At 41.6% G+C, this 12,481-nt stretch overlaps 2 protein-coding genes across 8 annotated transcripts in view; both read left to right on the forward strand.

The window, feature by feature from the left end:
• The window catches only part of itsn1 (intersectin 1 (SH3 domain protein)), a 42,208-nt gene extending 38,174 nt beyond the window's left edge, over positions 1–4,034 (forward strand). For all 5 annotated transcript variants that reach the window (XM_084376359.1, XM_084376358.1, XM_084376361.1 and 2 more), the window contains 4 exons: positions 72–155; positions 279–343; positions 624–732; positions 821–4,034. In XM_084376359.1, coding sequence (XP_084232485.1) covers positions 72–155; positions 279–343; positions 624–732; positions 821–969 — 407 coding nt within the window. In that variant the 3' untranslated portion in view covers positions 970–4,034. The remainder of the gene's footprint in view (positions 1–71; positions 156–278; positions 344–623; positions 733–820) is intronic.
• A 1,186-nt stretch (positions 4,035–5,220) lies between these two features.
• LOC311270884 (uncharacterized protein) lies at positions 5,221–11,795 on the forward strand. Of its 3 annotated transcripts, none has more exons than XM_084376105.1 (8): positions 5,221–5,731; positions 6,490–6,589; positions 6,998–7,093; positions 7,640–10,180; positions 10,275–10,421; positions 10,581–10,641; positions 10,806–10,930; positions 11,498–11,795. In XM_084376105.1, the coding sequence occupies exons 1-8, from the start codon at positions 5,687–5,689 to the stop codon at positions 11,524–11,526; spliced, it is 3,144 nt and encodes a 1,047-aa protein (XP_084232231.1). In that variant the 5' UTR covers positions 5,221–5,686; the 3' UTR covers positions 11,527–11,795. The 3 variants fall into 3 exon arrangements, with proteins under 3 accessions (XP_084232231.1, XP_084232232.1, XP_084232233.1); XM_084376106.1 differs by having other exon boundaries at positions 10,278–10,421; XM_084376107.1 differs by having other exon boundaries at positions 6,998–7,087.
• The last annotated feature ends 686 nt before the right edge of the window (positions 11,796–12,481 follow it).

Consider the following 12,481-nt stretch of genomic DNA (forward strand, 5'->3'; position numbering starts at 1 on the left):
TCTGTCCTCCGTATAGAAAACATTTGAATAGTCTAACTGATTGTTCCTGATCAAACTTCTCTGTGTCTCAGTGCGTTCTCAGAGAGCTACAGGCATCGGCAGACTGATGGTCAACATCGTGGAGGGAATCGAGCTCAAACCCTGCCGCTCCCATGGTACGAACACTTTCACTGATGTCATCTGATAATGTCGAGTCATTATCTTTACAGAAAATTAAGAAGAAGTTGTTTAGTTTCTTGTTGTTCAGAAGATAAAAACCTGTCTGTCTGTATCTCCAGGAAAAAGTAACCCATACTGTGAGGTGACCATGGGTTCACAGTGCCATATCACAAAAACATTACAGGTACGACTGCTGTTACCAACCTCGTGTTTTTTTTTAGCATTGTTACATTATAGATCAGAGATTAAAAGACGTTTGCTCGGGTTTATAATTGTTTCTCTTCCATTTCTTACTCTGTGATCCGACTTTGGAGACTAATAAGAGAGAAAATGGTGTAAAGATTCTCCTGTAATCCTGTTTTGACATTTTGTTTTTAAACGTTTTAAGTTCATAGATGTAGATAACTTAACTTTGTGTGTAAGATCGTTCGTTCAGTTGGTTTCTCCTCCTGTTTTCTGTGCAGGACACATTAAATCCGAAGTGGAACTCCAACTGTCAGTTTTTTATAAAGGACCTGGAGCAGGACGTCCTCTGTGTCACTGTGTTCGAACGAGACCAGTTCTCACCTGACGGTCAGTCATATTCAGAGCTCTTCCATCAGATCATTGTCCTCCACTGGAGATGAAACGTCTTAATTTTATCACACAATCTCCCCCACAGACTTCCTGGGCAGGACGGAGATCCGGTTGGCTGAAATAAAGAAGGACCAGGGCTCTAAAGGACCAATCACGAAGCGGTTGCTGCTCCACGAGGTTCCCACGGGAGAGATCGTCGTCAGGCTGGACCTCCAGCTGTTTGAGGAACCGTGAAGCCTGGACAGGAAACTAACTGGACTCAACTGGACCATAGGAGATATGATTTGGACCCGACAGTTGGGCTGGATTAGACCGGACTGGTCTGGATTATTGTAGTTTGTTCTGGTCCAGATATTTTTAGTGCTCACAGGATGTTCATGTTAAAAAAAGGCGGTCAGGAGTCTGTGTACAACATTTGGTTGTTAAAAGGAAAAATGCTGAATATTTATTAAATTAAAAGCAGGAAAACTGCCCCGGGCCTCCGGACCTCGGACCTCTAGGGACCCGAAAAGCCCCGGATTTACTGACATACAGATAATCTGGGCTGGTTTAAAAATAATTAAGAGTATTACAGCAGCAGACGATGAGACAAATCCTTCCAAATGCAGTTTTAATCAGCACAAATTAAAAGTTGTGCAGTAAATAAAGAGTTTTCTTTATTAATATTTAACCAGTATGTCTCCAGGTTCTGCTGTGTCACTGAATCTCTTAAACTTGCCACATATTATATAAACCAGGACCAAAAAAAGTCTTAAATTTTGTTTCACTGGTCTTAAAAATGCAGATTTTGAAGATGAAGACACCTTTTAACAAACAATATAAGTCGTATAGTGCACTTTTTATAGCTAACAGGTTAGCTAGGTTAGCACGAATGATGTATTACCAAGAGAATGAGAAGTCCTGTACCAGTCCAGTCCACTTCAGTCCTCCTTCAGCTTGGTTTGTAGTCCAGTGCGGTTCAGTCCTGTCCTCTCGGAGATCAGCCGGGTCGTTATTGTTTCCTCCTCCTCTGCTTCATCAGACAGACTCACAGACACTCCAGTGACAATCCCAGCCCTCCTTCTGAGTCCCGACAAACCTAAACTCCTGTTTGTTTGTTTGTTTGTTTGTTTGTTTGCGTGTGTGTGTGTGAGACAGTGAGTGAACGAATGACTGTGTGCGTGTCAAGATGGACAGGCTGATTCAAGGTACGGTTCAAGGTACATTTTATTTTTATTTGTTTTCGTCTTACAACTCTCTCAGAGTCTTAAAAAAAATCAACTCTTTCAGCGTTGACTCGTGTGAAGGGATGCGTCCATTTTGAATTTGTTTTGCTCTGTTGTGTCCGTCACTGAACACTTGTCACATTATCTCCAGAAAAAGTGCGAAAATATGTACAGGTCGAAATGAGAAATGCTAACGATGCTAATAAGCTAATATAGAAAGACTATTACCCCCATATGTGTGTGACAAGTGTCCGGTGTAAGACATCCCTTTCACGTGTATCAATTAGAAATAATATGGCAGCCAGGAAAAGAGGTGTGACAGCTAATTACATTGAGGTACGTTAATTAAAGAGAATGTCTTAATTTTTCTTATGTTTTTTTAATGCTGGACGCACACAGGGGTCGTAGATGTAGGTGACATCTAACCTCTGTCTGTTCTGTTGCTGCTGTCACAGCAGCCGTCACTATGCAGGGGGAGGACGAACCCTGAAGGAGTCGAGGGGGGCCCGGAGCTGGATAGGGGCCCCCGAAAAACATGCTAACAGACATGTATTTTATAGGATCATTTCCACACTCTAATCCTGAGGAAGCTCAGTGTAGAAATTACGGTGCGTCGGCACTCCCAGCACTTTTAAAACACACACTGTCACTGATATCAAAAAGCAGAGCGGGACTCGGCACGGCGGCCATTTTGAGTAGTCAAGAGTAGGAGACAGTGTAAGACCAGTGTTATGTTTACCTGGGCATTGTAATTTTAATCAAAACCTTATTCAAGCAACAGGAAGTAGCGTTTTCGTTTGGGACTATTTTCGGCGGTGGATGAATCCACGTTCGGTGCACTAGTGAGAATTTAGGGTCAGCAGGACGGTGTGTGTGTTTTTGAGTCCAGATAAACCACAGTGTGTTCATGGTAGTGAAGAAACATGTCACGGCGTCTAATAATGTGAGTCATTGATGTGTTTTTAATAGTTTTTTGACAACAGTAGAGCAAAGGAAGAAGCTATATCAGGCTAAAGATAGACAAAGAATACTTAGCGGGCTAGGATTTGGTCTTTTTGTGGGATTTGCTGACAAAAGGAAAATATAGCTAGCTTTCCAGCACATAACACTTCATATGGACGTAACAGTTCTCATATCATCGAGCAATTTTGAGAACATGAGCTGTAAAGACTGCTTAAAGTTAGCGAGGACATTGGCTAGCTAGTTAGCTGCATGCTGGACTACAGCAGCTCCCTAAAGGTCAAAATATTCTATGTTTCTAACATGTAAGATAATTCCTCCTTCAGTTTTTGAGACCTTTAGTTTCTTATTTGTCTGGAAAGTATTTAAAAAATAAAAAATTTGCACAGCCCTTGTCGCTGCCGCTCACGTCCCGTGCCTTCACATGGTGTTGCGTTAGCTTGTTAAAGTGAAGGTGCCAAATTTAAAACAACCACTTAATTTTGAAGCATATCATTTATTGTATTTCCTTTGTCAGAAACACAAACTCAGGACTTATTTTAAAGGCAGCATCGACCTTCTTTCCTGACCTGAGTATTCAAAATGGCCGCCGCATTAGCCAGGTGGACAGATAATGTTGCCAGTTTGTTCGCTCAGCAGAGTTGTAGATATGTTAGTTAGCTCGCCACACGGCCGGTTAGTAAATGTTGTTAGTCATTTTAATTTAATTAAACGCCACGGTTACTGGATTACCACTGAGACAACCAATAGTTACCTTAGTGACCAGCCACTGTCCAATCAGAAGTCAGCGAGGCTCAACAGCAGCGTGACTGTGGAGGAATCGAATGTTTGTGTTTGCCCAGGCTGAAGCTGATGATGATGATGATGATGAGTGATGATGAATTTGTCTTACACCCCTGTACTGTTCTCCAGTACCTCCCCTTCCTCTCCACACTCTACTGAAACTAACCTGATCCAATTTGAACCCGTTCTTACTGTCTACCTTCCAGGTTGTGTATAATACTACTGCTATCTGAGAGTTAATATATGAGCGCGACGGGGGCGATAGAGACAGCCTGCTGTTAATTATCACTGTAGAAGATGATGTACGTTGTTGTCTTTCAATGTTCAGAAATAAACTTCAGTTGGACCAAGACTAAAGCCGTCTGTGGTGTCAATTTCTTACGTGATGGTGTCCCACAAGGCTCAAATCTAGGACCTCTTTTATTCTGTTTATACGTGAATGACCCGACACTCGAAACCCAGATGTATGTGGGTGACACATACAGGAAGAGGGGTTTTTTTTGTTTGTTTTTTACTTTATCTGCCTTAAAAGTACAAAACAATGTTCTCAAATATCTCAAAAAAGTTATCTATACTTGAAAAAACGTTTTAATTTTATGCAAACTAGATAAAAGGTTTTTATGTTTATATGTCCTCTATCTTCTCTCACTGCAGACTTGGCCAACACAGGGTCAAATGTGAGTGACGTGGCATGTGAACTCTGCAGCCCCTCACAGCTAAAAGAGTCCAACAGAAGTCACACTGAGCAGCAGCAGCAGCAGCAGACTGGGTCAGGACTATTTAGTCTTTGACTTTGGGCTCCTGATCTTTCTCTTCTATCTGGAAACTGTTTCCTGTCAGGATGATTTTCACAGCAGCTCAGTGAGTTGAGGTGAAGCTGCTGCAGCTCAGTGTGTCTCCACGTGCACTGAAGGGGGGAGTTGTCTTCACCTGAGACGAGAAGCATCAAAACAGACACATTCAGCAGCGAAAATACCGGAAATTAGACCACATTCCTTAGAAATAAAAGCATGCCACCTGGAGTAAGTTTATAGTGCAGCCTACTGATTACAGTGGTGAAAAGTAACTAAATACATTTACTCAGTCACTGTACTTGCAGAAGTATATTTATATAACATATATTTACCATTTAATGCTACTTTAAAGTTCTACTTTTCTACATTTTGGATAGAAATATTGGAATCAATAAAGTCTTATCCTATCTAAACACACAATAATACACCACAATTTAATTCTTAATTACACTTTGTATTATAAATATACATCTGCAAAATATTTAAAGTTATAAAATAAATGTAGTGTAGTAAAATGTACGATATTTGTCCTCAAATTGCAGTGAAGGACAAAGAAACATAAACTATAAATACTAAAGTGCCTCAAAATTTGACTTGAGTAAATGTAGGCTAAATTATTTCACAGTGTATCTGAGTGATAACCACAAAGGTGTAACTGAGTTATTCAATAAATCTTATAATTATCAACGGCTTTTATTTTGATAACCCTGACCGGAAACGCGTTCTTCTTCTTCTGTCCGTGTTGACATCAGCGTTCGGAGGATTTAGCTCGAGCGCTTTATGTAACTGACATGCTAGAAAAACACAGGAGCTAAAAACATGTTAGCTAGCTACAAACAAACAAAAACAAACAAGCAAGCAAACAATCAAACAAATAATCAATCGGTTACAGGTCGATTTAATCATTTGAAACCGGAAGATGAGGCTTGTTATCGCCGCGGTTAGATGAGTTAGCTAACTAAGGTTAAATGAGCGGATTTCTTTTTGTTAATTCACATTTTACACATTTTTTCTCACCAGTTGAATTAAATCTGCGTGTTCAGAGCGATAAAAGCAGAGAAACAGCAGCATGCTGGAGGACAGAGACTCTCAGGACATTCAGTACTTTCACAGGACGACCTGACTAACATTCCTCCTCAACGTGAAGTTTACCAGAGAGATTTAAACTTATTTACTAACAGATCAATATATTTTATTATTGGAACAGACATGGCTGCTGCTCTGCTCAGAGGAGGATCAGGATTATGTGTCAGAGTAAGTAAATGTCTTGTTTTGTCTCTAACAGAAGGACTTTAATTTGACCTCATGTATTTAAAAAAATGAATATACATATTATATAGTATGTACATTTACTCAAGTTCTGTATTTAAGCACAGTTTAGTTACTCTACAGATACAGATTACTATAAAATATGATATATTATTATAGATTACCACTCAGCAGCATATAAAGTAAATAAAAAAATACCTCCAATATTACCAGCTGCAATATAAAAAGTGCCATGTACATGAATATATCAATGATTATAATCCAGTACTTTAATATACATGACTTAAATTGGGTATTCTGCACGAGTACTTTTACTTTTGGTACTTTAAGTATATTTTATGCTAATACTTTTGTACTTATTCTAAGTAGAATGCTGAATGCATGACTTTTACTTGTAACAGAGTATTTCTACACTGTGGTATTACTACTTCTACTTGAGTAAAAGATCTGACTGCTCATAAAATTAATTAATTTGAAAATGTGCTGTTTTGGCTCTGATGCCTCGTGTAATCTGCAAAGTAACAAGTAACTAAAGCTACTCAATGAATGTAGAGAGAAAAAAGTTAAATATTTGCCACAAAAGTGTAGGGAAGTGGAAGTATAAAGTAGCAGAAAAATAAGTACAATACCTCAAAACAGTACTTGAGTAATTGTATTTAGTTACATCCCATCACTGCTTTAAGTTTAAGGTTATATAACTTGTTTGTTTGTGTGTCTGTCTCTGTCTTTATGTGTGTGTTCAGTGTATTCACAGAGAGTTGTGCAGGGTGGTGTGGAGACCACAAGCTGCCCTGTTCAGCTCCAAACCATCAGACAGAAAACAACTACGCAGAACACACATCAGTAAGACAAACATTTCTCTGGCCGTCTGATTTTCTGTCTGGTTTTTATTTATAATCCCATAGAGTCTGCCTATTTTTAATCCTTCCTCCTGCTGTGCTCCCGCTGGGTGATTTCTCCTGTTAATCTCCCAATTTCATAGTGATACATGTCAAATGGGCATTGAGGGTCGGCCATTTGCAGATACCCCAGAAAGTTTTCCTCTTTTTCACAGCCTAATGTTGGCAGGTATGATATTGTAAAAACTATTGAGAAATTGTACATGGATAAGACAACCAATTACCTGAAAAATCAAGGTACATATAAGGAAAATTGGTTTATGGGAAGACACTTGCTGCTGTAGCACACATTTCCAGACAAGCGTTTACTAAAGTGATTTTATTCTAAGTCTCTGTTTTCTCTTACTGACAGAGAAAGCCAAGCCTCAGCCAGCAATCGATATCGCTAAACTCTTGGACCAGCTCTTCTCCCAGCAAAGGCCGGGCACAGCGCCTCCTGCTGGTAAAGGTCAGCACATTCAGGGTGTTGTTTGAAGCAGGGTGTCAGAATAAAGCCAAAGACAGCAACCTTCAAACAGAAGGAGTTGCTTTGGGATATTTACTATTCAGTAGTCTAAAAATCTAGATTTAAAGGGTTTATTCTGGGGATTTGGGCACAAATTTATCAGCACCATCTTCATTACAACCCATTCACTGGTTCTTTTCCATGCATCATTTAAAGCTTTTCCAATACCAGGTGTTAATGATGAATACATTATAGGAAAACGTGCAGAAGACTATGTTAGACAAGGTTATGTAAATTTCATGCAACGATATGGGAAAGCACATGCAGTTGCACATGACCATAAATTAGCGAACATGCTCTTGAGTTGCCCGAGGGGCAGTAATTTCTACCAGCTCAGTTACCAGACTGTAAATTAATTAAATCCCTCAAATGCTGATTTGTTCTGCTTGTTTATGCGATGTCTGTGCTGAGTGGTTTTACTTAGCCCTCCACCACCACCACCCCTGAGTCCTTGACATCCTCTTTTTCTCTCCTCCCTCTCTCCTACAGCTCGACCTGTCAAAGCGCCACTCATGCCGACCAAACCTCTCTCCACCTCCACCTCAAATGTTCCTCCTTTGTCAAAGACAGAGCCGGCGGCGTCTGTCTTTGTTGCTGCTTCTAGTTCTAAACATCTTGATGGTGTTCCCGAGAAAACCACATCTACGTTTAACGCTGCATCAGCATCTCCAGCAAACCCAAAGACTTCATATTCCTCAGAAACGCCTCAGCAGTCTCCTCTTGATTCTGCTGATGGTGTTTCCAATGTGACTGTTCCTCCAACCAGCACAACACCTGCATCACTGGGACCACAAGCAGCTGCAGTAGAAACAATAGAAACCAACGTAGAAACTGCAACAGCACAGCCTTTATCAGCTGCTAAAGTAGACCTCTCAATAGAAACTACAACAGAATCACCAGTAGAACCTTTCATATCTCCTGTGGAAACACTAGATGGTAGAGCTGCTGTCGCCGAAGGTCCGGTAGAGCCAATAGTAGAAGATGTACCAACCAAAGGCACAGACTCAGGAGTGGCTACTGCCGAAGAAGAATCCTTAATAGAAACACTAGAAACTAGTGCTGCTGTTGTTGAGGGTCCAGTAGAGCCGACAGTAGATGTGACAGTAGATATCGCAGCTGAAACCAAAAGCTCAGAAGTGGCTGCTGTCAAAGAAGAACCCTTGATAGAAACACCAGTAGAAGCCGACGCCTCTCCTCTGGAAACACTTGAGAGTAGAGCTGCTGTTGCTGATTTTCCAGTAGAGTCAACAGTCGATGCAACAATAGATGCTCCAGCTCAAGCAGTAGAAACCAACAAGACAGACTCGTGGCCTGTAAAAGTAGAACCCTTAGTAGAAACTGCAGTAGGACCATCAGTAGAAACCAGCACCTCTCCTCTGGAAACACTAGAGAACAGAGATGTCGTTGCTGGAGGTTCAGTAGAAACTACAGTAGAAACCAAAGCCGATGAAGCAGCGCAAACAGTAGAAACCACCACCACAGACTCAGATCCTGTTAACCTTTCACACATAACTGAAGAAGAAACCTTAGTAGAAACTACAGTAGAACCATCAGTAGAAGCCAGCATGTCTCCTCTGGCATCATTAGAGAACAGAGATGCTGTAGCTGAAGGTTCAGTAGAAACTACAGTAGAAATTAAGGCTGATACAACAGCTCAAGAAGTAGAAAGCAACAGCTCAGACTCAGGAGTGGTTAACATCTCATCCAGTGTCAAAGAAGAACCTTTAATAGAAACTAAAATAGAGTCAGAAACAGTAGAAGCCAGCACCTCTCCTCCAGAGAGTAGTACTGCTGTTTCTGGAGCACCTGACAGCCTCTCACACACTGCCTTAATCCAAAATGCTCAAGAGTTTGCACCTTTACCTTTGAAAGACGAGTCCACGGTAGAATCATCCTCAGTAAATGTCCCCGTGGAGGAGAAAATGACTTTAGAGTTCATAACGCTCCATGGAGTTGAGGTTCAGGTCGGATCTTTAAAGGCTGATGAGCTCCTCCAAACAAAATCTTCTCTCGATGAACAAATAGAAAAACAACTCCAGGAGCTGTTAGTCCAGACGGAGGCTGGAGCTGAATACAAAGCTGCAGCTGAAACTGAGAATTCAAGCGAGGATGAGAGTGAAATTTTAACTAAAGCGCTCTCAAACTGGGACTCTCTGTCAGAAGATCTTCAAGAGCTCGAAGGAGAAAGTGGCATGTTAGTGAATGACCTTCTCTGTCATGTTACTGCAGTGCTTTCCAAAACTCCTGCCGCGGTAGAAACACTTCTAGATTCAGAAGAGTCTTTGCAGATGGAGGAGAAGGAAAGCGAAGCAGAAGCCATGACGCTGGAGTCCATAACTTTATCAAACGTGAAGGCTGAAGTTGAAGGTCTTGAGTCTGAAGTTCTGCTAGAAACAAGGAAGGCACTTTATGAAGAGGCTGAGGTACTGGCAGAAGAGGAGAAGATGGAGGTTGAGACGACAACAGAAGACGTTGCTTTACTTGAGGACGCAACAGAAGCTGAACTTTTAGCGGTAGAGTCTATCTCTGAAGCCACAGATGCAATAGAAGCTGAGACATCCGTTTTACTGGAGGCCATGTTCGGGTCTGAGCAAGGACCGAGGCAGCCACTCGACACTTTACCAGTGAAGCAACAGGATGAAGTGATTGATCAGGAAGCAGAAAAGGAGTCTGGAGAGCAGGAAGGGAGTGTGTTGGAGGCCATGACTCTTGAGTCTGTGACTCTGGCTGAAGTTGAGGCCTCCCTGGGAAGTCTGGAGAACGAGTCTCTGAGTGAAACTACAGATTATCTGGAGAAAGAAGCTGAAATTCTTGCTGGAGAGACGAGGACGGAGGTAGAGGTAGAGGACGTGGTGGTGTCTGAAGATAAGGCTGAGGAACTGAAGCTCGAGTCTTTGTTTCTGCCTGAAGATGATGCTCTGTCTGAACTGCAGACAGATGCACTGATGGAGGAGCTGCTCTTTTCTGTTCCTGGGCACGTAACGAGGGAAAGAGAAGGTCCGATTGGTCAGGAGGCAAATATTTTGAATGGTAAGTTTGACTCCTGTTGGAGAAAGCAGAATCAACTCTCAACCCAACTATCCTTCACACCCTCTTCTGTCCTGTTTCTGTGTTTTTACCACAGCAGCTGTTGCCACTGGGTCAGTCCATGTTGATTCAGCGGCTGCACTGACAGGTGATTTTACAGATGCTCCTGCTCTGGAGGAGGTGCAGCCAGAACAGGAAGTGGAGGAGGAAGGAGCACAGACTGAAGCATTGGGGAATGAATATGGTAAAGGGACACACACAACCTTTTCTAACCCTGAACCATGTCATAGTTCTTAGGCATGGATATGTTATAAATAATTTAAAATGAATCAGTACTTTTGCCTTATATCAATATTCTGTGGTGATTTGGGCTTTACGAGTATTGTTTTCATGTGTTTTTCAGATTTAGATCCAGTACAAAGACTCTTCCTGGAGAAGATCAGAGAATACAACAACATGAGAGGGTAAAAAGGCAAAAGAGGTTTTCCGGTTCTATAGAAACACAAACAAACCCTCAAGTTTAATTTCAGATACTGGTTGTAAACTGTGATGCTGAGATAAAATGTCGAGGAGACATCGAATGAATTAAAATTATTCCTGTTTTTCTAATCACCTCTTCTTCTCTAAGGTTAAACGGAGGACCGTTGGAGGCGGAGCCAGATTACGAAAAACACCTGTCACAGGAAACCGCAAAGCTCCAGAGACTTTATGGAGGAGGAGATCTTAACAGCTTCCCTGAGTTCACCTTTACTGGTGAGAAACAGCTGGAGAGAAGAGATTTCTTATGAGTTTATTATAAAAGTGATTATCAGAAGGATATATTATCATCTGACTCAAAAACATTGGCTGGCATTGGTCTGAAAAATCCAGTATGCTGTAAATCTGGCTCTAATAACAAGGCGGATCAGTCTGTCCTCGGGAAGCACATCATGTCTGATGGAGGTGGCTATCAGACATACAATTTTGGAGCGGTTAAGGTCTCCATGGCAACATATGAATCTGATTGATAACCCCACTCTTGGATTAGGGCGTAGTGTCGTTTTTCAGGAGGGATGAGAGGAAAGAAAAATATTCTACGGCATCACAATGACATATTGCTTCGTCTACCTTGTTTGCGTAATACATTACGACTGATAATCCAATTCCTTATGGAGATTATAAATGTATTTTTACCTCTGGAACATCATGTTTCAGCTCTGTAGCACTACAGCTGATAAAGAACCATTTGTCATTACACACTAAACGATGTGCAGTGAAAAAATAAAACAAGATGTATTCCCACATCGACAGTAAATTACTTGTTACTTGTTTTCTCCTTAGAGCCCGAAATGGACCAGGACTCCAAATGATCCATGACGCCTGCCTCCTCCTCTGTACGCCCTTCGTTAACCTCTTCTCCTCAGGCCTGTCCTCTCTGACTTCCTCCTCCATTACCTCCTCGTTTTCATTTTGCTACATGGAAAAGCAGAGAAAGGGAGAGAAAAAGAAGAAGCATCATAGGAAGTTTGTTTGGGTGATCTGCCATTAAAATAAGGGAAATGCATCTCTGGTTGTTTGTTTGTACTGTGCAATAATGATAGCAACACATTTATTTTATTAAAGCAGCACTTTAAAAAGAGTCAGTCTTGGGTTTTTTCATGTTCAGGATGTGTGCGTGTATGTGAAATGCAAATTGGAGCGATGAAGGGCTGAACGAACAGCAGGTGGTGCTGTCAATTCAGGATCTCTCTATTCAGCTCCATTTATCTCTGTCCACCTCGCTGTGTTTCTATGCTTCACACTCCTATTCCTCCCATCTTACTGGCATTTGCAGGCTATATTTGTCTGTGCATGCACCCAGCGCACTCTGTCTCTCTCCATCACTGCCTTTTGTGTGGTGTGGTGACAGAGGCAGTCTTTGCCAAGTCAGATCCCCCCTCAGTCACGACTCTGTGATAGAGATGGTGTGACTCACAACCAGAGACACAAATACACACACTGGGAGAAAAAAAAAAAACCTCACTGAGAGCAGCACCAAACTTCATCTGAAAAGCTGCGTAAATAAGCGTTTTTTGTGCATTTATCATTTAATTTGGCAGTGAACACACACATATGAGTGACACGTTAATGTGAAATATCTTCTAGAATAATTCGGCTGTGTGAAGTGGAGTGATGGGATCGATTAGAGTCGGATAAAATAGATGGAGGCTGTCATTCAGAGTCATTCAAATCCAGCTGTGTTGATCATCATTAGGATGCGCTCAGTGGCCCTGCGGTGACGTCATCCGGTTTAGGCGGTCCCTCCGATTGCCTGCGTAGAATACG

Source organism: Pagrus pagrus, assembly GCF_965226575.1.
Source record: "Pagrus pagrus genome assembly, chromosome: 15".
NCBI classification, from domain to species: Eukaryota; Metazoa; Chordata; class Actinopteri; order Spariformes; family Sparidae; genus Pagrus; species Pagrus pagrus.